The 27,886-nt window shown below is 46.7% G+C and overlaps 1 protein-coding gene across 1 annotated transcript in view; it reads left to right on the top strand.

Moving 5' to 3' along the window:
- Nucleotides 1-27,886, top strand: part of LOC148220194 (endogenous retrovirus group K member 8 Gag polyprotein-like) — a 46,103-nt gene that overhangs the window by 1,068 nt on the left and 17,149 nt on the right. The window contains exon 3 of the mRNA XM_088155798.1: nt 20,011-20,823. Coding sequence (XP_088011924.1) covers nt 20,011-20,823 — 813 coding nt within the window. The remainder of the gene's footprint in view (nt 1-20,010; nt 20,824-27,886) is intronic.

Here is a 27,886-nt window from a genome sequence, read left to right as displayed (position 1 = left end):
TGCACGGCACCCAGCGACCCCGCCCACAGGTGTTGCAACCCTGGATCCCAGCACCCCTCCCCCGCTCCAGTTTCACATTCCTTCCCTCCAAGCTGCTGTGGGGTGGGGGAGGGCAGTGGAGCCCCTGCTGAGTTCAGTGCCGGTGGGGGTGGGGGTGGGGAGGGATCAGCTCACAGCCCCTGCGGAACTGATGGTGTCCCCGTGGTGGAAGGGGGTGGGCAGCCCCCCGGTCCGGGTGGGGGGGGATGCCCAGCCCTGAAAGTCAACACCAGGAAAAAGAGTATATACCATCAGTTGCTCCTGTAGTTTATCTTGGTAAGAGGAATGGTAGAAGAAGTTATCAACCTTTGTCCTATCAAGATAAAAAAGGAAATTTGTAAAGTACAGAGAGAATTTGGTAGAAATAGTGAAATCTTTAAAGGCATGATGAGAGCCACCTTTAACTCAAACGAACTGGTTCCATATGATATCAAAGAGCTTTTCCGATGTCTGTTAACTCCTTCAGAATATGATCTATGGGAAAGCCTGTGGAAAAGATCTTTGAAAGTGCTTTTACTAGAGCTTTTAAAAAGCTCAGATGATGCAAAAGATGCTGATAATAATGACATAACATATGAACACCTATGTGGGGAAAAGGATTGGCATTGCCCAGAAAGCCAAAGCAGAGTACTATCCAAGTCTGTCCTGGATAAAATATGCAATGTTGCAGAAAAGGCTTTTAATCAATTACCAACAGTAGATACTAAAGGCAGTTATGTTAACATTAAACAGTTTGCTTCTGAGAATTTCTTACAGTTTGTGGACTGCCTTCGTGTGCAAGTGGAAAGACAGGTGTCTGATCCAGTGGTACAAGCTGATTAATTAAAGAGATGGCTCAGAGGAATGCTAATGAAACCTGCCGTAGGGTTATTCTTGGCCTTCCCCTCGAGCCAGCACCTAGCTTAGCACATATGATAGAAGCCAACACCAGGAAAGCAGAAATGCTCAGTGGACACGAGAGAAATCCAGGACTGGCACGCCCAAGAACCACGGCAGCTGTAACACCAGAAGCCAAGTAGCAACCAATGTCACCAGAGCAGCTGCAGCACATCCTCTGCTTCCAGTGCAAGCAGCCAGGACACTTTGCCAGAGACTGTCCACACAACCAGAAACAGAAGAAGACCAACAAACAAAAACTAAATTTACAGCGCGTACCCACCATTAACACAATAGCGTGCTCGTTTATAAATACTGTGGGCTCCACACTCGCGAAAGACTCTCTCTTAATAAACAAAAAGGGGGAGGATGGGGTAGAGGGTGTGGGGACGCATGGCAATGAAAATATTAAATGTTCAATTAACAAGGTTTGGAAGCCACTAGGCCGTTTTAGGCTTGTGACTACCAAAGGTTTTCATTTCAAGTCACCTGATTTGACAGTCATTACAGTGGACTTGCCTAACAGTACACAGGACGTGACGTTAAACCACATGAAACTGGACAGTGAGTACTTTGTTGTCGGGGACACAGCACACACACACCCAGAGATTGAGGTAGCTCCCATGACCATCAAGGGAAGCATAACTGGCCTCATTCTCCTGGCACGATGTCCTCTACCACCATATTGCCTGGTTGAGGGACAAATCCTTGCCCATGCCATTCCGGTTCCAGCGGAGGTCCCAGTAGATGGAAAATCACCTGAAGTCTACCGGGCAGAAGTGGTGGGTGAGGACAAACCTTCTCTGGCATGCAACCTATCCCGTGGATCAGATCACCTCCATGTGGAGGGGGTACTGGACACAGGTGCTGATGTGACTATCATACCCGAAAGGATGTGGCTGTCACATTGGGAACTTCAGCCTGTGGCAGGCAGAATCCAAGGTGTAGGAGGAGTAAAATTGGCAAAAATATCAAAAAGCATCGTGCAAATTGAGGGGCCGGATGTAAAATTGGCTAGCATCCGTCCATTTGTTACAGACTATAAATGCCCTCTATGGGGAAGAGACACCATGTCCCACTGGGGGGTAAAATTGATTATTCCTAAGACTCCTCGGGATTTTTTGAGGCAGCCACTGTAGAGCGCCCTACCCAAAAGTTGAAATGGCTAGATGATACCCCAAAGTGGGTAGCACAGTGGCCGATGAATAAGGAGAAGCTCAAGGCGCTTGAAGAGCTTGTGGAGGAGCATTTGGCTAAAGGCCACATAGAAGAGAGCACAAGTGCGTGGAATTTCCCGGTTTTTGTGATAAAGAAACCGGGGAAGGACAAGTGGAGGCTGCTCCACGACCTCCGGGAAATAAACAAAGTAATTGAGGACATGGATGGGGTCTCTCCAACCTGGAATGCCTTCTCCAACAATGCTTCCTAAAGATTGGCAATTGGCTGTTCTAGACATCAAGGACTGTTTCTTCCATATTCCCCTACACCCAGAGGATGCCCCTCGGTTCGCCTTCTCCGTTCCTACCATCAATCGAGAAGCCCCAATGAAGGGCTACCACTGGAAGGTTTTGCCCCAGGGATTAAAATGTAGTCCCTCCATCTGCCAGTGCCATGTGTCCTCATTGCTGTCCCAGGTGTGTGCCCAGAGAGGGGAGGCCATCATCCTTCATTACATGGATGATGAGCTTGTGTGTGCCCCTGATAACTCTCTACTCCAAGACACACTTGACCTAGTGGTTAAAGTTTTAACCTCTGTTGGATTTGAATTGCAGGAGGACAAAGTCCAAAGGATGCCACCTTGGAAGCACCTGGGCTTGGAAATTACTGCACGGACCATTGTTCCGCTGAAATTGGAAATTAATTGTAATCCAAAAACCTTAGCAGATCTCCATTCCCTGGCTGGGTCATTGAATTGGGTTAGGCCCTGGCTAGGCATCACTAATGGGGACCTAGAACATCTCTTCAATTTATTGAAGGGGGAGAGAGAGCTGCTTTCTCCCAGGGAACTGACCCCAGAGGCAAAGACAGCAATCGAAAAGGTACAAAAGACCTTAGCAGAGAGGGAAGTTCGCAGTTATCAGCCCGAGCTGCCCTTCAAATTTATTGTCCGAGGAAATCTACCACACTTACACGGGTAAATATTACAATGGATCCAGGGGCAGAGAGAGTCACTCGTAATCATAGAGTGGGTCTTCCTCTCCCACCACAGATCCAAAACTATCACTAAGCCACAAGAAATTATAGCTCAGCTGATTCGGAAAGCAAGGATGAGACTGTATGAACTAGCTGGTTGTGACTTCACATGTATTCACCTCCCTGTTAAACTGTCTGAAGAGGGAAGGAACTCTCCTGAAAGATTGACTAAAGAGATGTTTGAGCACTTGCTCCAGAGCAATGCCAGTCTCCAATTAGCCCTGGACAGCTATAGAGGACAAATATCAGTCCATGCCCCGTCTCACAAGCTGTTCAATGAGGAATTCCACCTCATTCCTCGTGAGAAGAGGAGTCGGAGACAACTCAAAGCTCTCACAGTGTTCACGGATGCATCTGGGGCGTCCCACAAGTTGGTGATGACTTGGAGAAATCCTCAGACTCAGCATTGGGAAGTTGATGTTGAGTTTGTGGAAGGATCACCCCAGATAGCTGAACTGGCAGCAGTCGTGAGAGCCTTTGAGAAGTTCTCAGAGCCAATCAACTTGGTAACAGACTCAGCCTATGTAATAGGGTTAGTGTCCAGGGCGGAGTAGGCAGTGCTCAGAGACATCGAGAATGAGCAGCTTTTCAGGTAGCTTTCCAAACTAATTTATTTGATTTCTCCTAGAGAACACCCGTTCTATGTGATGCATGTGAGGTCACACACAGATTTGCCAGGTGAAATTGCAGGAGGGAACCGTCAGGCAGACTCCCTTACAACCCCAGCAGAACAAGCACGCCTTCCTGACATCTTCCAACAGGCAAAGCAGAGCCACCAGCAGTATCACCAGAATACACCAGGTCTAATGCGTCAGTTCCAGCTAACACGGAGTCAGGCTCAAGCCATTGTGGCCACCTGTCCCAACTGTCAGCTGCACACCATGCCTTCAATGGGCATGGGGGTAAACCCCCGAGGTCTTGGCAGTTGTGAGGTATGGCAGACAGACATCACACGCATTCCTAGTTTTGGTCACCTCAAATATGTGCATGTTAGCATTGACACATATTCAGGCGCAGTCTATGCCTCTGCCCATGCAGGAGAAAGGGCAATGCACACCAAACAACACCTAGTGCAAGCCTTTTCAGTATTGGGGATCCCTAGGGAAGTCAAAAGTGATCAGGGCCCAGCATATAAGTCCAAGCAGTTCCTGGAATTCATCCAGCAGTGGGGAGTGGAACATAAAACTGGCACCTCTCACTCCCCCACAGGCCAAGGTGTTGTTGAGCGAGCCAATCAGACGCTCAAGCAGGTTTTGGCTAAACAGAGCAGTTCAACTGCGTGGATGTCTCCACAGCAGAAGCTCTGCAAAGCCATGTTTACTATCAATTTCCTGAATTGTTCATTTGAGAACATGAGTCCACCTGTGGTACGTCACTTTAACAGTGGTAAACAGTTCAAGTTATCCCAACATCCTCCAGTTTTGATTAGGGACCCAGAAACCTGGGAAATCAAAGGTCCCTATGAGCTCAATACCTGGGGACGTGGCTATGCGTGCGTACCCACTCCCTCAGGCCCTCGGTGGATTCCCCAAAAGTGGGTGAAACCGTATGTCCCCAAACCTCCTGCTCCAGCTGAGGGGAATGAGGAGCAGGTGGCTGTGGCTTCAAAAAGAAGACGCCGCCAGAAAAAAGGAAAAGAAATCCTCCTAAAGGATGACATTCCGGCAGATAGAGACTTTTAACAGGTTTTATAATGTTTGTATTTCCTTTTAGAGAAAAGCTTCTCTTCTCTCAGTCCCGTGATGAACCCCATCCAAGCTGTCTTCCTGTTAACACTGAACAGTCTGGCAGCTGCATGGATCGTCCCTCAACCACGTCAGAACATTTGGGTGTCCCTGGCACAGACGCTCCAACAAGAAAACATATGTGTCTCCACAGCAGCAACTGCCTCTTAGGAGGGCCATGCACCTTCGGTCGGTTGTCCCTGTTGGCACCCAACGAAACCTTAATTAACGATTGGACTCACAAAAACAAATCGGGTAATAAAATCCAAAAAAGAAGTGCAGACAATTTGGACCCAAACTGTGATTCTGAAATTTTCCATTGGGCCAAGTCCAAAAGAATTGCTGTGTCCCTGTTTCTTCCATGGGTTGCAGCAGCTAAAGCTCTAGGCGAATTGGGCCACCTAGAGTGTTGGGTAGTCAAACAGGCAAACTTAACATCCACCGCAATCAGTTCCCTCCTAGAAGACGAGGAAATTACCAGGCAGGCCACACTATGAAATCATGCTGCTATAGATTTTCTCTTACTACTACACGGACATGAGTGCCAGGAATTTGAAGGACTTTGCTGTATGGACCTGACCTCGAGAGCTCCTAACATCCATGCTGCTCTCCGAAACATGAACAACTTGATCGGACAAGTGAAGCAAGAATCTGAAGATTGGTTCAAGGGACTGTTCAAAGGCTGAGGACTCACAGGGGGTGGACATCTATAGTCAAAACAATTATGTTAATTTTTGTTATTCTTTTCCTTGTAATAATGGCGTTCGGGATCCTACGTCACTTAGTTTTCAAGGCCATTAATGGTCTCATTCCCTCTACCTCAGTAGTCAATCACATAGATATGAAAAACTTCGAACAATCTAACCCTCCCACCAACTGCAAGTGGTGGGCAAAACCATAATTTGAATGAAACTAATATCCTTCTTTCAACTTTGTTAAACAAAAAACCAGGAGATGTTGCATTTCCTAGATGCATTGTAAATGGTACTCTCCGTGACCCCTGCTATGCCCTGTAGCTTGGTCCCTCTCCCCTCCTGGCCATACAGGGCTGGCTGGGATCCAATTTCTCCCCGCACCCCTTTTCAGACCCTAGGAAAGATCTGTGCCTCCTGACCTCTGCCTCTTTTTCTCTTGCTGCCTCTTTTCCTCTCTACCCATGAGAAATAAACCCTGTAACTTCATCAGGGAAAAGAGCCTCTTTTGTTATCTTATTTAAGTCCATGAGGCAAAGGCCCTGGGAGCCATCACCCTAACACCTGAGCTAGACCGGAGGAAGGGTGAAGAACCTCATTTTAGGGACGAGAAAAAGCCTCAAAAGACCTCCTGGGTGTGTGAACAGTGCTGCTTCCTCTATGGCTTCAGAGCTGCGGCTAAGATCTTCAGGAAGGAGAGCGGTATTGTACCAATTTTTAGATGGTTTTTAAAGTTGCAAGTGCTTGGCTATCTTAAACTTCTGAGTTCCTAGAACTTTGAATGAGATCAAATCTATGAGTGGAGAGATGATGGTGCAGACCAACTTCTGATTCCGGTGATCCAAGAATCTGCACTACTACTTTGACCTTCTGAATAAGGCATGGATGTGATGGAATGCACAGTAATACTGATGTGCTATGGTTTTTGAATGATAGCAGTCTTCCTTTGTCCCATTCCTAAACCGTGGGCATTATTTGCCTTAACCTTGTTCAGTAGGGACTTTATTCTATATTGTTACATGAAGTGAAAAGCACTCTTTTTCCATACCTTCACACAACAGCATTAAAACAAGGATTAAGTAGTACAACCAATGTTCAAAAATGCTCTACCTTATAAGTTGACGATACAAAATTCATACCTTGTTCTAATTTGATCTCAAGAAGAAAGGGTGTTCTCCAAATACTCCTTCAGCTCTTCCTCACAGCTCACCGTTTTCCTTTTTTCTAAAATTGTATCCAGATCACTTTCATCATCTAAGGCCACATAAAAAAGCTAGTAAAAATGGTTTCGTAGCTACTAAAATCTCCCCAACTATTTAGGATTCAAGGAAGTTAATTATGCACATATATTCTACACCCAGAAGAGAAAGCTACCTCAGCAAAACTCATGGCCTATGAAAATGTTCCTAGATAAGGAACACCTCTGACACTGCCACACCAAGTAGGTTGTTGAAACAATGAGACCCTCACATCCAATCAGACTCTAGACCTGCACAAGATCTCCTAATAGCAACTTGCAGCCACTTTCTACAGAACGCAGCAGTGATCTCTATCACTGTTGCCATACCAAGAATAAGACAGGACTGTCCGTTCAGCATGAATCAAGCAGTTAGCAAAAATGCACCTGACAGAATGAAACTGAAGAGTAGAAATTCCCATCTAAAAGTCAAAGATTACGTTTTTAATTTTATAGCAGGTATTTTGAATTTCAGAGGGCTGTTTGCATTAAGAAGTCCTGTCTTTATAGCACACCGTTGTTTTTATGTTTCTACCTGTATTATGGCCACAGCATCTTCAGCTGTGCAAATGTTCATATCCAGCAGGGTCATCTGAAGGAAAAGAAGAACAAATGATTGACATGCACAGAAGAAATACTGATTTCATGTAGGACAGCACTCCCTTCATTACCGGCATTTGTTACAACTTTTCCACATTTCAAGTACAAATACCAACTACTACTGTGAAACCAAACAGATGGCTTACTTTTTGAACAGAGTAAGGCGGAGGTTAAAAAGGAATTCCACTTGTTATCTCAATGTTTGGTGCATTCTCAGACGCATTTCACTATAATGACGCATTGGACCACGGCCATCACAGCCAAAAGCTGTGGCACTCAACTTGCACATATGCCCTTTCCCCTGACATTTGCCCTCGACCAGCTCATACTGGATGCTCATTTTCTCCACGCACTCCACATTAGGGCTGTCTGAATGCTATGGAACTGACCACAGTCAAAATTCCAATCTTTCATAATGCAGTGTGACATGGAAACATGACAGAGGCCATGTGCTGAATCCCAGCACACGGAACAGATCCCAGCAGTGCCTACAGACCTTTGCCTACAGACACCAAACAATACCAGCCAACGAAATCAAGACATTTTCATACACAGCTCTTTATCATTATACTTCAAAGCAGCAAGGTACTTACAATCGCTACCAACTTCTTTTCTACTATACAGGCTACAAACATCCCAACAGGATGTGCTCTGGAGCAAGCGAAGGCAGACACAGAGAGGGAAGGCATGCTGCAAGGACACAGAGAAAGGAAGTATCTCCAATACTTCCCCTCTTCTTCTGCAAGAGTTAAAAAGGAATATTTTTGTATGATTGAGAAGGGATCCATGTCAAAATTAACTTCAGATTTCCCCCAGATTCATTCTAACCAAGCCAGTTCCTGCTAGATCTCACCATTCACAGGTGTTTGTACTGGCCAAAGGAAAGCCATGCCACAGGCAGCTTCTTTGGCTCTTGCTGCCACCTCCAAGCAACTGAGAAGGTATGTGGGAACACACGGACAAAGAATAGAGCAAACATGCACTCTCAAAGCAACTGTCTGCCTCATGGTTGCCCGGGAGAAAAGAAAATATTGCTTGAATTCCAGACTGTTCTTAGGATTTCCCGACCTACCTAGACTTTTGTTTCAATTCTCCAGAGTTCTGCACCATTCGTTTCCATCAGATTTGGCACGTGTTGGAGGCAACAAGGTGCTATCAAAGTAGGAAACAAGAGTCAGGTATCCTAAAATACAAACCAGGCAGTACTTCACATATAAAATTATGAATCCGAATATCCATACTACTGGGCTTTCTTTTATTTACAGCCATCTTGGCAATGAAAATAAACCTGAGATTGTTGTTGTTCAAGGCCAACTGTTTACTGCCCGATAAGGAACTAACTGTCATCTACCTTGTTCCTACATCCACCGTAAAAAACCTCCCTGTAAAGATTGTAATGCATTGCACCCACACCAATGCGTCTTGTGTTCAGGATGGATATTCAAACATAGCAACTTTAGATTTCTATCCAGACTCCTCTCTTAATTTATTACGCAAATAAAATCCCACGCCATGGAGAAAAAATGCCTTGACAAGAGCACCAACTTCTAGCTCTCCACCCATCTTTGCACATTTCTACTATATTTCAAGATTTACTTCTGCATTCCTCCATTTTTAGAGCCTGATCGCCACCTATTAAATGTAACTGGGGCACTGAAAATCAAGAATGCATTTTTTCCATTCAAAAGAGCTGTACAGAAATAGATGTAGTCCCTGCCTTACCGCTGCATTTAGCAATCGCACATTGACAGGAAGCAAAGTGCATTTTGTAGCCAAGTCCTTCATCAACTCCAGCAACAATTGTTTTCCTTTATGCTATACCCTCTTTTGCCATACCCGATATATTGCAAAACCTTCAGTCTCTGTTCACTGAGTACCAGCTGCTCCTTTATCAACTTTTCCATTTCCATATTCACAGTTGGGGGATTCTGTATTTCTTCACTTGCCATATATTCTCTGCAGAATGGAAAGTAGATATGTAGAATGGAATCACATTATATATGCGATGTCATATGTGATATCACTTCAAAAGAAAAAATGATCCAGTATTACTTTGATAGAAACCAAAAGTGAACACTAGCCACTTTGTGTTGCTCATTGTCCAAAAGAAGACTGCCACATTTCTGACCTGAAACTCTGAACTACACACTTCTTTTGCATGAGCTTCCAGTCCTTGACTCTCCCTTGCCATTTCAGTTGATGCCATTTTTCTTTCTCAAGCTCTGATTTCATTCGATTCAAGAGTAGCTTGGCAGTTGCCCTCTCATTATCCAGCAGTGCTCTCTTTACATTCTGTGTATTAAAAAATAAAAGCAGAAGTAGAAGCAGCATACGACATGCAAAAACAAACAAAAAATTGTCTCTTCTACAGAAAATGAGGGGAGAAAAGAACACAAATGATAACCAATACCTGTAAGGGTCGGTCCGAAGTTCCCCTCGACTTTGCTTCCCGACCGTAGCAAGGAGACCTCGAGGATCCCCACCCAGGCTGACTCCGAACAATGGTTTACTGGCCGGGCCAGGTGGATGCTCATGACTGTGTGCTGGTGTATTGTGTTCCCTGGACCGTGCTGTTGTGGCGCCAACCAGAGACTGTGTTGTCTCAACTGAGGACTGCTTGTCCGTACCTGTCTCCTGCAGCACCACACAATGGTCCATAAATCTTCCCACCTTTTGGCCAGAAGCCACTCGCTTTGGAGAAGGACTATAAAAGAGCGACCCTTTGGAAAAGACCCTTTGAGATCTCTCCACTGATGAAGACCCCCTGGAGAAGACCCCTGAGATCTCCCCACGGATGAAGACTCGTCTATGGGATGACCTGCGAGGACACCAGTCTCGTCTCTTGGTAGCTATTCTCCCATCCCTTCCTTTTCTTCCCCTCTCCCTATCCTATACCTCTCCCCTTTACCGTAACTGAATTGTTGGCATTTGATGACATGCATTGCTGTTGTTTATTAAACTGATTTTCTGCTGTTGAATAAACTGATTTTGTCCCCTGCATTTTGCCTGTTTGCACCTTTGAGATCAAAAGCACCATCACGACCCCCGCTCTGCATTAATAGCGGATCGTGACAATACCCTGCCAAGTAGAAATTTCTTCTATATTTCAGTGATTGATAGGCAGAAAAAATGAATTTCATTTGGGGAAAGAAAGACATTCTAGGAATATTTAGACTGCTATCTTGCCCCAGGTAAAACATTTACCATGGCCTTAGCGTTAATGAGCTTGTGAACATCAGCTGCCAAGAGGAAGGATATTTCCTCCAGTTTCACAGAATACTTGGTCAGTACATCTGCTATCTGTGCAAAGAATACAGAAAAGCAACAACAATGAAAAGTAGAAATCAAATATCAATTTCCCAAGTTAAAATCTACATGAACAAGACAATTTTTCCATTCAAGTGAATTCGAATTAATTAATTCATTAACTACATAAGTACCATTCTCACGTTCAAGAACAGAATTCAAAGAATCAACGTTTCTTCTTCTGAGACATTGAAGCCTGAGTAGATCCCAACTTCAAATCTATTAGGACGGCATGAAAGCAATACCTGCTACATTTAGTACATGTAAGCTACAAAGACATCTAGAACAGCTCTAAAAGATGAACAAACCCACGAACTTTGAAGGAGATGCTAGCAAGAAATGTGGAAATAGGCTTTATCTGCCCAGTGCTTTTCCCAAAAGCTTGGGCACTCCTTGGCGTCAGTGAGAGTCTCTGTCTCATTATTCAGCAACTGGCTTAGGGTAAAAAAGGATGCATGCAATCACTTCATTCCTGTTCATGACATAAACTTACTGCATCATCATGGAAGCCATTTACTTGGAAATATAGCCTAAAAGATAGGTGTCAGACTGGGTACATATCTAGATTGCTATGAGCAAAACCAATTTCTTTTTAACAGGAAAGCCATACAATATGCCTGCCATGGAAAATATTAGTCTACTAGCCCTGCACTTCAACGGGCAGTGAGGTGTTCATTACACCAAATTTACGTTTGGCAAGGAGACAGTCTATTTATTACAAGCCCCTAGTTCTAGAACCAAGAATTCAGGAGTTGCTCATTCCCAATGGAAATCTGTCCATTTCATACCTTTGGGGTTTTAAGCTTCTGTTCTTTACCTGTCTTGAGTGTGGCTTTCTTGTGAAGTCACTGATGGGTGTTTTTCCAACACATTTCTGCTGATTACACGGAAATTGCATGGCATCAGCAGACATCTCTGAATGTCTCTTTAAAGTATGCTTTTTACTCTTCTTAGAGGACCTTGTCTTCTTCTTTCCTTCACCCAAAAGGTGGGCTAAGTGAGCCTTCAAATAACCATTATCTCAACGATTAGAATTCTTTCAAACCTACTGAATGGAGAAGAGCGAAAAAAAAAATTAAAAAAACTATTACGCGAAAGACAGCAGAAGAGAAAGGTAAAATAATGAATCCTACATGCCACATGCATAACTCTCTTCATTCGAGGCTATTTTCAAAATGAGAAAAAAAAAAAAAAGATCATATTTTCCTCAGAGAGGAAAAGTGGAGTAACTGGATTGTGTTGCCTTGCTTACAGTTACCAGAAAAGTCAACAGCAGCGTTGAAAACTCCTGAAGCTGGCTAGCTACACCTCTAAATGTTTTACTACTGTGTTATGATTCTGTCTTCAGTTAATAGAACCTGATATACAACAAAGAGATGGGAGCACATGGAGATGCATTGGAGAGCCCACGCTGGAGGTAACACATTCATTTTTTACTCAAACAAATCCAAATTAGAAATGTTGAAAATGACCTGGGGCCATTTCAACAGCCAGCAAACTGACTAACACAACCAGTCTTTGGCTTTTATTCAATCCTTTGCTTGTTTTACCTGGGCCTTGAAGATCTGTCTGCAGCCTTCCTCTCTGCAAATATATCACAGTCGTCCTATTGAGAAGCCATGGCTCATCACAGCTGCTTGGCGAGGCCTGCTTCCAGAAGAACTGGCAACTACAAGCTGGGAGCCAAGAGATACAACACTTCACTTGGAAAAGGGCCTTCCATGAATCCTAGAATCCCAGAATGGTTTGGACTGGAGGCGACCTTAGAGATGATAGATTATCTTCTTCCCACATCCTGACATGGGCAGGGACACTTTTCCACTAGTCCAGGTTGCTCCATGTCCCCTCCAGCCTGGCCCTGGACACTTCCTGCCATGGGGCTCCCACACAGCCTCTTTGAGCAACATGTGCCAGGCCTCAGCACCCACACAAGGAAGAATTCCTTTGCAATATCCCATCTACCCCAGCCCTCTGGCAGTTTGGAGCTATTCCCCCTTGTCCTGCGAGTGCAGACCCTTTTTGAAAGTCCCTCCCCAGCTATCTTGGAGCCCCAGCAGGCACTGCAAGGGGCTCGAAGGTCTCCCTGGAGCCTTCTGTTCGCCAGATTGGTCACCCACAGCTCTCCCAGTCTGTCCTAGAGCAGAGAAGCTCCAGCTTTAAAAGCAGCTTAGCAGCCTCCTCCCCGTGAAACTCGATGCCACCGCTGGCCTTTTGGGCCCTACGGATATTGCTTCCGCTGTCGCTCAGGGTCACTCCCGGCTCTATCCCCGCCCCCCATGGGGCCCTCAGGCGATGCCGTTCAGCTGCCACTCCTGCAGCTGTCTGACCAACAGGGGTCTGGCAGCCGGCCCAGCCACATCCACAATCCACAGTGTCCTCTGCGGCTGCTGCAGGCTCATGGTGGCCCACACACCCGGAAGCAGAGCTCCGGAACAGAGGATCATAGCCCCACATTTGTGTTCATCCCTGCACAAGGAAGGCCGGAATTGCCATGCCGGGACATTTCAGTTCAGCACGAGAATGAGAATACACCCGCACCATGGGGGAGGAATCCTCTAAAGACTCCCTCATACGTGGTCTCTCTACGTTATGCCTAGGCACTTGCCATACCTGAGGCTTCCCGAACGCCTTTTTTACCTTGAGGGTACGAAATGCCATTGTTCTGGTATGCAGCTAAAGGTGCAGCACAGGCAGGCCTAGGCAAGAGCTGGGGCAGTGCCCTTCCTCACACCTTCGCTGTGGTGTACTCCATGCAGCTAGAGCGAAGCGAGAAGGACGCGAGGAAGAGGAAGGCATTCTTAAAGTAGCCCTCTGTCAAGCAGCTCTGAAAGGGCGCATACCACACGGCGTCTTGCTGCTCTACATTCTACGTACTCTCAGCTCCCTTTGCCGACTTGCAAAAGTTGCTACCAGAGCAGAGGGGGCCAGATTGGAGATGCAGTGCCTAGGTTCACCTTCTACTTATTGCACGTAAGCCACGTCCAGCTCCTCGCTGCACTCTGTATTTCCCTTCTCCGCGGCATTTACCGTGGTGCTCTCTGCAACTCGGCGCCTAGAAGTGACCACCAATGTTTCCACAGCAGGCTGCAAGGGAACCAAGGAGCAGCACAAGCAGCAGTGCTTCAGCTTGCTCCTTCCGACTGCTAAGGGCACTTGGGAAGGCAAGCGAGAGGCAGCCACCTTCCTCTCCTAGTAGCCCGTAACATGGTGTGTGAGGTTTCTGGGGACCTCCGGGTGCCTCTTGTGCACCCACACTCTCAGGCTACTTCTTCTTTTATGTAAAAAGCAAAGCAGCTAATAGTAGCTGTAAAGTTATTTATTGCAGAAGCACATCAGTCTCAAATGCAGAGTCAAAGCTAACAAAGTCCATTCCTGGTTCTAGCTCAAAGTCCCAAACAGAAGCAGAAGCTCCCTGTGGTCCCAGCAGGGCAGGAGGAGCTGGGCAGCTCGTATCTTCTTCTCGGGTCTTGATTTCAGTGGCAAAAACAAAAGCAGAGCAAAACTTTGGCATAAAAGCAAGGGCTGAAAGAATGTCTCTTTCCAAGCCTCTTCTTTTATAGAAACTTACGAGCAAACTAAGACATAGAATCGGACCAGACTCGGACCACTACTTCTTAACCTATTAGAATTCTAATTTCTTAACACGCCAAGCTACGTCTAAATTACGTTCATGGCCTATCTTGTTTTAACTGAAAAATGTAAGCAATTTTCTTAACTCTAACTCTATTATGTCTAAAGCTAAGTTCTTGGGGCCTCTAAGAAAACACTAGCATGTTTTTCAACCTTCACTAGAACATGTTCTACTTCTTTGTCATCTAAGACCTTTTGGTCACTAAAAGCACTTAAAACTTCTTCCATTTACTTACTTATTTTCTTTCTCTTATGTTATAGCTTAAGTCTACACCTCTGCCTTATAAGTAAGAGGCCTAATATACTTCAGTCTGCAACTCGGTGCCTAGAAGTGACTGCCAATGTTACCACAGGGGGCTGCAACTGGAACCAATCGCAGCACAAGCAGCAGTACTTCAGCTTGCTCCTTCCAACTGCTAAGGGCACTTGGGAAGGCAAGCGAGAGGCAGCCACCTTCCTCTCCTAGTAGCCTGTAACGTGGTGGACATCAGCACGGTACTTGTGCGGCTTCGTTCACAGCCTTCACCCACGCCTGGCACCGCTTTCAGTCCCCAGTGGCCAGAAGTCGCTGAGGCAGCGACACACAGCCAGCAGTCTGCCAGCAGCCAAGCGCTCAAGAACGCTGCTTCTGCCCAAGCCCGCCTAGGGCGTGCACCTTTGTTCTCAGAGCTCCGTGCAACAGTCTGCCTCTCTCGCAGTTCAAATGGAAAACGAAAGCTTTTCGCCTACGCCTTTCAAAAAGATCTGTTGCCAGGACGAGAAGGTCTTGTGGCCGGAGCTCTCCCCCACCGCGAGGAAGCTGCTATTAGCACCGCATTGCAGGGGCACTTCTCGCTCCTTGACTACATGCTCAGCCCTCTCCGAATTCGCTGCTAACTCCACGGTCCTTCTATGCTGCAAGTAGCAGCGCTCACAGCAGCGCTGTATTTCCCTTCTCCACGGCATTTACCGTGGTGCTCTCTGCAACTCGGCGCCTAGAAGTGACCACCAATGTTTCCACAACGGGCTGCAAGGGAACCAAGAAGCAGCACAAGCAGCAGTGCTGAGGCTATTTCTTGGCCCTAAAAATGGGGTCTTCAGCTTTTCCTCTGGTCTAGCTCAGGGACCTAAATAAGATAACATAAGACGCTCTTTTCCCTGATGAAGTTGCAGGGTTTATTTCTCATGGGTAGCGAGGAAAAGAGGGAGAAAGAGAGGGAGAAAGAGACAGAGCTCAGGGGGTACAGATCTTTTCTAGGGTCTGAAAAGTTCGGTGGGGAGAAATTGGATCCCAGGCAGCCCTGTATGGCCAGGAGGGTAAGTGACCAAGCTACAGGGCATAGCAGGGGTCACAGAATGTACCATTTACAATCCACCTAGGAAATGCAATATCTCCCTGTTTTTTGTTTTACAAAGTTGAAAGAAGGATATTAGTTTCAATTAAATTATGACTTTGCCCACCGCCCTGTGAATCCCGAGCCTTTGAACAGTCCATTGAACCAATCTTCAGATTAGGGTAGCATGGATGTTAGGAGCTCCCGAGGTCAGATCCATACAGCAAAGTCCTTCAAATTCCTGGCACTCATGTCCGTGCAGTAGCAGGAGAAAATTTATTGCGGCACGATTTTGGAGTGTGTGTGCCAGGTTCATCTAGATGTTTTGACGTGGCTGAAGGACAATTGATGCAGCTGCTAAACTGTTCAGTGTTAACAGGAAGACAACTTGAATGGGGTTCCTCGCAGGACCTAGAGAAGGGAAGCTTTTCTCTAAAAGGAAAGACAAACGTTATAAAACCTGTTAAAAGACTCTATGTGCCATAATGTCATCCTTTAGGAGGATTTCTTTTTCTTTTTTCTGGCAGCATCTTCTTTTTGAAGCCACAGCCACCTGCTCCTCATTCCCCTCAGTTGGAGCAGGATGTTTGGGGACATACGGTTTTACCCACATTTGGGGAAATCACCGTGGGCCTGAGGGAGTGGATACATACGCATAGCCACGTCCCCAGGTTACGAGCCCATAGGGACCTGTGATTTCCCAGGTTTCTGGGTCCCTAATCAAAACTGGAGGATGAGAGGATAACTTGAACTGTTTACCACTGTTAAAGTGACGTACCACAGGTGGACTCATGTTCTCAAATGAACAATTCAGGAAATTGATAGTAAACATGGCTTTGCAGAGCTTCTGCTGTGGAGACATCCATGCAGTTGAATTGCTCTGTTTAGCCAAAACCTGCTTGAGCATCTGATTGGCTCGCTCAACTACACCATGGCCTGTGGGGGAGTGGGAGGTGCCAGTTTTATGTTCCACTCCCCACTGCTGGACGAATTCCAGGAACTCCTTGGACTTATATGCTGCGCCCTGATCAGTTAAGATTTCCCTAGGGATCCCCAATACTGAAAAGGCTTGCACTAGGTGTTTTTTGGCCTGCATTGCCCTTTCTCCTGCGTGGGCAGAGGCATAGACTGCGCCTGAATATGTGTCAATGCTAACATGCACATATTTGAGGCGACCAAAACTAAGAATCTGTGTGATGTCTGTCTGCCATACCTCACAACTGCCTAGACCTCGAGGGTTAACCCCCATGCCCATTGAGGGCATGGTGTGCAGCTGACAGTTGGGACAGGTGGCCACAATGGCTTGAGCCTGACTCCGTGTTAGCTGAAACCGACGCATTAGACCTGGTGCATTTTGGTGATACTGCTGGTGGCTCAGCTTTGCCTGTTGGAAGATGTCAGGAAGGTGTGCTTGTTCTGCTGGGGTTGCAAGGGAGTCTCCCTGACAGTTCCCTTCTGCAATTTCGCCTGGCAAATCTGTGTGTGACCTCACATGCATGACATAGAACGGGTGTTCTCTAGGAGAAATCAAATAAATTAGTTTGGAAAGCAACCTGAAAAGCTGCTCATTCTCGATGTCTCTGAGCACTGCCTGCTCCGCTCTGGACACTAACCCCGCTACATAGGCTGACTGTTACCAAGTTGATTGGCTCTGAGAACTTCTCAAAGGCTCTCACAACTGCTGCCAGTTCAACTATCTGGGGTGACCCCTCCGCAAACTCAACATCCGCCTCCCAATGCTGAGTCTTGGGATTTTTCCAAGTCATCACCTTCTTGTGGGACGCCCCAGATGCATCCGTGAACACTGTGAGAGCTTTGAGTGGTCTCTGACTCCTCTGCTCTTGAGGAATGAGGTGGAATTCCTCATTAAACAGCTTGTGAGACGGGGCATGGACTGATATTTGTCCTCTATAGCTGTCCAGGGCTAATTGGAGACTGGCATTGCTCTGGAGCAAGTGCTCAAACATGTCTTTAGTCAATCTTTCAGGAGAGTTCCTTCCCTCCTCAGACAGTTTAACAGGGAGGTGAATACATATGAAGTCACAACCAGCTAGTTCATACAGTCTCATCCTTGCTTTCTGAATCAGCTGAGCTATTAACTCTTGTGGCTTAGTGATAGTTTTGGATCTTTGGTGGGAGAGGAAGACCCACTCTATGATTAAGAGTGACTCTCTCTGCAGCTGGCTCCATTGGAATATTAACTTGTGTAAGTGTGGTAGATTTCCTCGGACAATAAATTTGAAGGGCAGCTCGGGCTGATAACTGCGAACTTCCCTCTCTGCTAAGGTCTTTTGTACCTTTTCGATTGCTGTCTTTGCCTCTGGGGTCAGTTCCCTGGGAGAAAGCAGCTCTCTCTCCCCCTTCAATAAATTGAAGAGAGGTTCTAGGTCCTCATTAGTGAGGCCTAGCCAGGGCCTAACCCAATTCAATGACCCACACAGGGAATGGAGATCTGCTAAGGTTTTTGGATTACAATTAATTTCCAATTTCAGCGGAACAATGGTCCGTGCAGTAATTTCCAAGCCCAGGTACTTCCAAGGTGGCATCCTTTGGACTTTGTCCTCCTGCAATTCAAATCCAGCAGAGGTTAAAACTTTAACCACTAGGTCAAGTGTGTCTTGGAGTAGAGAGTTATCGGGGGCACACACATTCTTGGACTTTTTTTTTCACTTGATTTCCTCTTACAGTAAAATACCCTTAAGTATCACTTTGCTCCCCACCTGGCTTTTTTTTTTTCAATGACACCTTTTCACTGTTTCGTTTTGGGCCTTTGCTGCTTCCAGTCCAGCAGCCTCCTTGTCTGAGCATTATGGAGCTTTCTTTACAGCTTCATCACTATTCAAAAAGCCATAAATTACTGTGTTCCATCTCACATACCATCAAGTATCACACTAATATTCCCTCTGCTGAATAGCTGATTGGCTTACATAGACCAGCCAAATACCAGGAAATCCAGATGGCAACAAGAATCTTGTAGACTACTCCCGCTGTTCATTGAAACTCTGGAGAAGTCACGTGAGGTATCAAATGCTCTTGAAAGAAGTGTATATCATCTCAGACATTCTAGAATGGGCTATTAATATTGTCATGAGTTTCTGGCTAGACTTTTTAGTATGCAAATTCAAATTCAAATGATCTGAAATGATAGAATGTAGAGAGCCTGGTGCAGGAATGGCTGGAAGAAAAAGGCCATAGTCAGATCAACTTAGTGAGGCTAGCAAAGCAGGCCTCAGTCTCAAGGATACAGTGTCCTTGAGATAAGGAAGGCACGTAGAATTGAGAAAAACATGAATGCCGAAGTGCTTAGCTAAGCAGCACATCTAGACCAATGAGGAGCTAAGATTTTGCACTATGCATGAGCTAATTAAGCATTGTATTTAATCGCCACTCTGCGTATCAATAAACGAGACTTTGCTGATGACCATATGGTGTCCGCATCTCCCTTCTCCGACAAATGGTGACCCCGACGCCCCCCCCCCGTCGCTGAAAAGAAAACGGGGGAGAACGCGCCACGGTCGGTGAAGTAGAGTTGGGGCCTGCTGCAACCGGGTCGGTGTCAAACGACGTAGGGAAGACACCCCCAGGAGCTACAAAGGTGGTCCTGGGCCATACGTGCTGCCGAAGCCGGAGAGTTGCAACAGCGCTGACGACGAAAAATGGACAGGCAAGCAGCATATGATTTATTTATAGTACATATAGATAAGTTAGGGCTGAAAGAAATTAATCCCAGGAAGGACATACCGGGGTTGTTAGCCTGGGGTTATGCTAAAGGTTTATTCTCTAACCCTCACACCGTGCATGATTTGAATGAGTGGCGTAAGTTAGGGGATGCACTGTGGGAGGCGGTCTTAGAGGATGATAAAACAGCAAAAAAGCTGGGGAAGATCTGGCGGGTAGTTCACAACGCACTGCTAAAGCAGCAGGCGAAGAGAAGGGCGGCACGGGAGGCAGTAGAGGCATATAAGAGGAACGCTCAGTATGGCGATAACGAGCCCCGAGCACCAAGTACAACTAAAGTTGAAATACCTATCTCTGGGGGGGCGGCAGGAATGGCAGACATGGCCAGCTGCGCTTGGCCCTCTGCACCTCCCTTAGAAGAGCTTGAGGAGGATTCCGCCGCGGCGGCGGAGACAATTGCAGAAGGCGGAGTAACCCCGCCTTCCGAGGGCGAAGGACCTCAGCCCAGCGGCGAAAAATCCCCTTGCCGGTCTGAGCCTAGCGCCCCTAAGCCTGCCGCGCAGCCAGACCCTGTCCCTGGGGCGGAAAGCGACCTGTGGGAGGAGATGGCTAAACGGCGAAGGGAGGCGTGGAGTATGTTGGCCAGACACGGCTTGGAGACTGGGGACGAGGGCGCTGTTGACGCAGCGAAAGCCTGGGCTTTTCCCGTCACGTATACACAGGGAGTAAATCAACAGGGACAAGCCGTCCAAGTGGGAGCGTATTCGCCTCCCGACTGGAAGCTGCTAGCCCAGCTGAGACAGACAGTGAGTCAGTTTGGTTTCCGGAGTGAGCCAGCTAAGCAGATGCTAGATTTCTTGTTTGATACATACCTGCTGTTGCCAAATGATATGAGAAGTATAGTGAAGCTGATTTTCACGCAACATCAGCAGTTGCTATTTAACGCCCACTGGCAGGCTCTTGTTCAGGAGTCAGTTGCAGTACAGAGGGGCCCGGGAGATCCGTTAGCTGGAATTACCATAGACGAACTAATGGGATTGGGTCAATACCGCAGGACAGAGGCTCAAATGATTTCGGGACCCGACAAGGTTAGGGAAGCCATGCGTCTAGTAAGGAGTGCCATCGATCAGGTCAAGGATAGCTCAGGCATACCCATGTATATGGGGATAAAACAGGGAAGAAATGAATCCTTTGGGGACTTTGTAGATAAGGCTGCTGCTGCTATTGAAAAGGCAGGAGTCCCAGAGTATATGAGAGGGGCGCTGCTAAAGCAATGTGCGTTGCAGAATAGCAATGAGGCAACAAAAAGGGTATTATCAACTTTGGGGGCCAATTGGACAATAGAGGAGGCGTTGGAGAGGATGGCACTGCAGCCGTCAGGGGCGCAGGCCTTCCTAGTTAGTGCACTAAAAGAAATAGGCTTGGGGCTACAAAAGCAAGCCGAGTCCACACAGTCGCAGGTGCTAGCCGCTCTTGCTCCACTCCGTGCTTCTACAGCAGCCCCGGCCACATCGAGCGACCACCGGCCTCCTTCGGCGCGATGCTATAGATGCGGAAGCGGAGGCCACTTCCGACGGGACTGCCGAGCCTCAGGAGTGTGGTGCCAAAACTGCCAGAGCAACACGCACAACACGTCAGCTTGTCGCCGCAAGTCGGGAAACTCCCGGCGGAGCGCGCCCGGCAGCCGCGCCCGGACACAAGTAGCCGCCGTGACATCAGCGCCATCTCCTGTCTACAACCAGCCACAACAGGGAGCCTGGGACTCGACCTGGCAGCCGCAGTAAAAACATCTTTGATGACAGCTCGCCCCGTCAAAGTCCCAACTGGAGTTTATGGCCCAATAAATATCAAAGGACAAGCTCATGGAGGACTAATAGTGGGACGCTCGTCAAGCTCCATTGTAGGGCTGTTTGTGCTTCCAGGCGTCATTGATGCAGACTACACCGGGGAAATACAAATAATGGTATATACTCCTTTCCCTCCTATTACGATTGAAAAGGGCCAGCGTGTTGCTCAATTTATTCCACTTCCACAGTTGAGCCGGGGTGTTCAACCACAAAGACAAACCCCACGCGGAGACCAAGGATTCAGATCATCAGGTATTGCTATGCTCACAATGGATCTCCATACCAGACCCAAAAAGAAGGTGAAACTAACCTATGCAGGACAGACGATAGAAATGATGGGACTCCTAGACACTGGGGCAGATACCAGCATTGTCTCTCCAGAAAAATGGCCCCACAACTGGCCATCGCTGCAGACCACGGATACCGTGACAGGCGTCAGAGGGTTCACCCTCGCCAGAAAAACGCCCCCAATAAAGGTTACTGTAGATGGGCAAGATTTGGTGACTGTGTTGTCCGTAGTTGCGTTACCGCCATCGGTACATTGCTTGATTGGAAGGGACATCTTGGCTCAGATGGGGGTCGTTTTATCCAACGAGCACCCTTTGGGGTAATTGCCATTGCTTGGACTTTCCCGATCCCAATCACCTGGACTACCAATGAACCGGTAATGGTTAAGCAATGGCCTCTAAAAAGGGAAAGTCTAATACAAGCACATCAACTCGTAAAGAAACAATTCCAACAAGGACATTTGAAACTCTCGACAAGCCCATGGAACACGCCAATTTTTGTGATCAAAAAGAAGTCAGGAAAATATCGTCTTCTGCACGATTTAAGAGCAGTAAATGATCAGATGGAGGTGATGGGGGCATTACAGCCAGGCCTCCCCAACCCAGCAATGCTCCCACAGCATTGGCCTCTTCTGATCATTGATCTAAAGGACTGCTTCTTCACTATAGCCTTACACCCTCAAGATACTAAAAGATTTGCGTTCACCCTACCAGCAATAAACAGAGAAGAACCTGATAAACGGTATGAATGGACTGTTCTTCCACAAGGAATGAAGAACTCACCTACCCTGTGCCAACTGTATGTTGATGCCGCATTACAACCATTGAGGATACAGTGGCCCAACACAATTATTTATCATTATATGGATGATATCCTCTTTGCTCAAGAATCAGCATTTACAGACACTCAGATGCAGAAGATTCAAAGCGCCCTAACAAAGGCATCCCTCATAATAGCTCAAGAAAAAATACAGTGATCCACACCATGGAGGTACTTGGGGTGGTCTATCACAGGCCAGATCGTACGGCCGCAGAAGCTCCAACTTGCAACAAAAATCACCACTCTAAATGAGGCACAGCGACTGCTAGGAGATCTGCAATGGCTCAAGCCGATTGTTGGGATACCCAACTCCTTGCTAGACTCCCTCAGGCCACTACTTAAAGGAACTGACCCAACCGCACCCGTAACCGTGACCCCGCAACAACATGAAGCCCTCAAGGGTATTATACGCTGCATCGATGAAGGGTTTGTCTCCCGCCGAGATATCTCCTCACCCATCGATCTTACCATCTGGAGTACTGCCAACCACCTACTCGGTGCACTCACACAGCTACAAAAGAAAACGCGGGAGACACGGGTACTAGAATGGATAACCCCACCTTTACAAGCAAAAAGGACAATCAGCACAAAAATTGAACAGGTAGCTACCCTGATTCGGAAGGGTCGCGTAAGGATCATGGAAATCACCGGAACGAGCCCAACAACAATTTATCTGCCCATGAAAAAGGAGGACTTAGATTGGTACCTCCTCAATTCAGGAGATCTACAAACGGCCTTGCTGGAAGTCGGAGCAGCCATCCACACCGGACCGCTGATGCCACGTCACCTTCAGTGGCTAGGAAATTGGGACTGGATAGCGAAGCCACTACGATCGGAGCAGCCGATAGCGGGCGCCACCACAGCCTTCACAGATGCCGGGAAAAAGACGAGAAGAGCAGCGATCACCTGGAAAGAAGGCCCTCGGTGGAGGAATAAAACAATAGATGCAGCCCCAGAGGACAGCTTACAAACATTGGAATTGCTTGCCGTTGTGTGGGCACTAAGTGAACTGCAAGGGCCTTTGAATGTGGTCACTGACTCATTTTATGTAGCAGGAGTAGCACAGAGAATTGAGGACGCCTCTGTGAAAGAGGTGCAGAACAAGAGACTCTATGAACTCTTGCTGCAGCTAAAGCGAGCAGTAGGAGCAAGGTTCAAGCCTTATTGTATAATACACGTCAGGAGTCATAAGTGGGACGTAGGCTTGGGAGAAGGCAACGCCAGGGCGGATAGACTGGTTATGAATGTAGCTGATGACAGGGGGATTGAAGCAAGGGAGTCACACACACGATTTCACCAAAATGCTAGAGGATTGGTGCGTGAGTTCAAAATAGGCATGCAAGAGGCTAAGGCAATAGTGAGAGCCTGCCCCACCTGCAGTCATCACAATAGTGGGGTAGGCCTTGGGTGTGGGGTAAACCCTCGGGGTCTGGAGAGTAATGAAATTTGGCAAATGGACATCACACATGTGGCAGAGTTTGGTAGACTCAAGTATGTGCACGTTACCATAGACACTTATAGTAAGTATATCTGGGCCACAGCACAGACAGGGGAAAAGGCAATCCATGTAATTAGACACCTGACAAGTTGCTTTGCAGTTATGGGAACGCCTAGGAAGGTAAAGACCGACAACGGACCTGCATATGTCAGTGGGAAAGTAAGTCAGTTTATGAGACTCTGGGGAATCAGACATATTACAGGAGTACCACACTCACCCATGGGACAGGCCATAGTAGAAAGGGCCAATGGTACACTCAAGCTATATCTACTCAAACACAAATCCATAGGCGATCCGCAAGAAAGACTAGCTAAAGCTCTTTATGTAATGAATTACTTGTGTGTGTTTGGGGATGAATCTGAGCCGCCTGCAATCAGGCATAGAAGGAAAAGGGAAGGTAACAGAGGAGAGCGCATGAAGGCATGGGTAAAGTACCGGGATCCAAAGACAGGAATATGGAATGGCCCAGCGGAAGTGGTATATTGGGGGAGAGGCTATGTTTGTGTTTCTACCCCCACAGGAACACTTTGGGTCCCTGCTAGGTGGGTGAAGCCCGTCCTAGATGACCGAACTGGTGGAAAGATTCCTGAGGAGGCAGCTGGCTCCAGTCAATCAGGAGCGGATCCAGCAGAAGCTGACGGTGACCTTACAGCCTTATTTAGCGAAGCTGGGACGCTATAGCAGCGCCGCCCGTGAAGCGCTAAAGCAGTCGCCACCAAATTGGGCTGATTGGATTGAGAGCCACGCCCACCAAGAAGAACAGCCTCTCAGCAGCCGTCCTTGTTGTGCGTGTGGGGGGTCATGGTGTGAAGCCTGGGTAGCCCTAAAGTGCGGGGGCTGTGGGGACTGCTCGTGGGTAGAACAGAGAACAGTGTTTAGTTTGTGGTGCTGGAGGTGTCAAAGTGACGACCTAAGAGATTCAAATTGGGGTCTGGCCCTAGAAAAAGAAGCAGGAGTGCCATATGCCCAGGTACGAAACCTATACGAGACACCAGAACAGCTCCTGTTAGCTTGGGCCCGGTGGGAACTTACCAACTGGATTAAGAGGCAGCACATCTATGCAAATTCGCACATTATCGCTGCAAGATGCAGACATAAAGTCCCACACCTGCCTTGGCCTCGGGTAGGACCAGTTAAGCCCGGTACAGACCCAGAGGAAGTATTGAATCAGAGTATAGAAAAGGTGAAACAACTGCAGATAACAAGGAGCAATACAGGGCGTAAAAAGAATAGGCCGCCAAAGAAATCAAAATGATGATCATTACACTGCTTATGCTTGCTAACTTTGCTCGCACAAAATCTTTTCCAATGCAGCATGCGCCTCGGGAGAACGTATGGGTAACATTCGCTAACATAACAAAGCAAGAATCAATCTGCTTAAGTCTAGGGGGAGTACAAAATCCTTTTAGAACCTGCCTAGTAGGGTTGCCAGTATGGTTGCGAGGAGTTCGAGGAAATGTGCTGCATGAATTTATCTGACCACTCTGAGTCCATCCACAAAAAGATACAAGACATGCAGCAGAAATTACACAACCTAAAAGAAGAAGATGGTTGGGGCATCGACGAGTGGTTAAAAAGCCTAGATCTTAGGGGATGGATTCGAATCGTTATTAAGTATGCTATTATGGTGTTAAGTATATTCTTGTGCTTAGCTTTATTGCTACCTTGCTTGATAACTTGCTTACAAAATTTTATTCAAAAGACTGTTAGCAAAGCTTAGCAGGCCACTCTTCTAGCTCAAAAAGAAAACGGGGGAAGTGTAGAGAGCCTGGTGCAGGAATGGCTGGAAGAAAAAGGCCATAGTCAGATCAACTTAGTGAGGCTAGCAAAGCAGGCCTCAGTCTCAAGGATACAGTGTCCTTGAGATAAGGAAGGCACGTAGAATTGAGAAAAACATGAATGCCGAAGTGCTTAGCTAAGCAGCACATCTAGACCAATGAGGAGCTAAGATTTTGCACTATGCATGAGCTAATTAAGCATTGTATTTAATCGCCACTCTGCGTATCAATAAACGAGACTTTGCTGATGACCATATGGTGTCCGCATCTCCCTTCTCCGACAATAGAACTTCAAGAAATTTTATTTCCCAGAATCGAAGTATGATGGAGTTACATAGGGAGAATCTTAATCTTAGTTATTCTATTCCATCTCACATCATGGCTGGGGGCAGGGAGAAGGGAGTATCTTTGGGGGAAAATGGGTTCCGGTGTAGTCAGTAAGCGGGGCAGAGGAGCCATCAGGTATTGTCTGTTGTTGGGGGGGGAATTCATGTGAACACTTCCTTTCTTGTACCCTGCCACTAGTATTGTTGCTAAAATTGTTTGTTTTCTCATCCAAGTGACAAAATCAGCACACTTAATGAGGGATGAAGAGGGAGCAGCGACCTCAGAACAGGAGGAAGAAGAAGCAGAGCCTGCTGCCCTCCAGAAGAAAATAACACTACCAGCCAACTTTGCACCATCTGTGAACTTCCTGGGCGTGTACTCTATCCCCTTGTCCAGATCACTGATAAAGGTATTAAACAGGACTGGGCCCAAGACTGAGCCTTGGGGACCAGCTGGATGAACTCTATTTCCCACCACTCTGTGGGCCTGGCCATCACCCAGTTTGTAACCCAGCAAACAGCCCACCCATCCAAACCATAAGCAGACAGTTTCTTTAGAAGAATGATGTGAGAATCATTGCAAAAAGGATCAGGGAGATGCCTAGGAAGAGTCTCAGGTGAATCCAGGAGACTATAGTGGAGGACTATTCAGTTTTCCAATCAATTTGCTTAAAAAACTCTACAAAACCGTAATTAAAAACCAACCAACCAAACAAAAAAAGCAGACCAAAGAAACACACAAAAAACCCCAACCAATTATCCCCAAAGAGACAAAAAATCCCACAAAAAAAACCACCCAAAAATGAAAAAAACTCCAAACCCAACACATCAAAAAATCAGGGTGAATGTTTTTACTAACTTTAAAAATAACAAAACAAAACAAAAAAACCCAGAAAGTCACATTTCTAAAGGTGCTGTCCCAGCCTCTTCTCTCAGCAGGGAGGACATCCTGAAGTGGAGCCAGTTGGAAGAAAGCGGGACAGGGCAGCACCTGGGCCATTGTCACAGGACTGCCCTGTGGCTGCCCCATTGCCAAAACCTGGACACATAAATCAAACACAGGTATGCACATGTGCTTAGACACAGCAAAAATATATTTGTCTGAAAAGAATACTGGTCCATTTCTATCACTGGAAAGAGCATAATGCCTCATATCAGCTTTCTTTTCAGTCATTACAAATGTTTCAAAAATATAGGAGTGAAGAAAATGGAAATATCCAAGATCAACATGAGGACCAATAACAAAGATTCCATTTTTGAAACTGCATTGGGAATCCTCTGCAGAAATTGACTCAGAGCTCTAAGATTTACAAAAAAGACCAAGAGTATTGGAGTCAATACAACACAGTGTCTGGAGACTTCAGCTGGTTGCCTTGATTTTTCAAATATGATGGAGGAAGCACCTTAGCAACTACAGCTGCCAGTTCTCTCAGGGCCCTGACATGCCTCTGGGTGGGTCGCATGGTCTTGCATGCTCAGGTTCCTCAAGTGGTCTGAAAGCTGACCTGCTACTATGGCTTAGAATCAAGTCCACCAGTCCAATAACCTGAGAGATGTGGAAATGGTGACTGGCAGTAAAAATTGAGACCAACACTTGTTGAGTACTTCTGCCTTCTCCTTGTCTGTTGTCACTTGTCCTGTCTGGCTTATGGGGATGGGGGGGGAATAGGGGAGTTGTGATAGGTTTCTTTTCATCTTCCTTTTCCCACTGAAATACCCGTAGGTACTTTTATTCTTCTTATTTTTAGCATGCTTTTCCAAATTCAGCTTCAACTGAGCCTTAGCTATACTGATCCCATCCTCACACACTCATGTGTTACCACTGTATTTTTCCCATGATTTGTCTCGCTGTGTATTGTCTGCATATTACCTACTTGCATCACATCTATTAATTTTCAATAACCTTCTGGCTTTAACTTGTTTTCAAAAAAAAACCTTTTGAACCTTTTCACCTCAGAAATTCACCTGGGAAACCCAAAATCCCCAAAATTCACCCCGAAGTCCCCCCTGGGATACCCAGCACTCACCTGGCAACTCCCAGA

Source organism: Sturnus vulgaris, chromosome W, assembly GCF_052056855.1.
Source record: "Sturnus vulgaris isolate bStuVul1 chromosome W, bStuVul1.hap1, whole genome shotgun sequence".
Taxonomy (NCBI): domain Eukaryota; kingdom Metazoa; phylum Chordata; class Aves; order Passeriformes; family Sturnidae; genus Sturnus; species Sturnus vulgaris.
The sequence above is the reverse complement of the archived record's forward strand: the minus strand, read 5'-3'. Positions and strand labels throughout refer to the sequence as shown.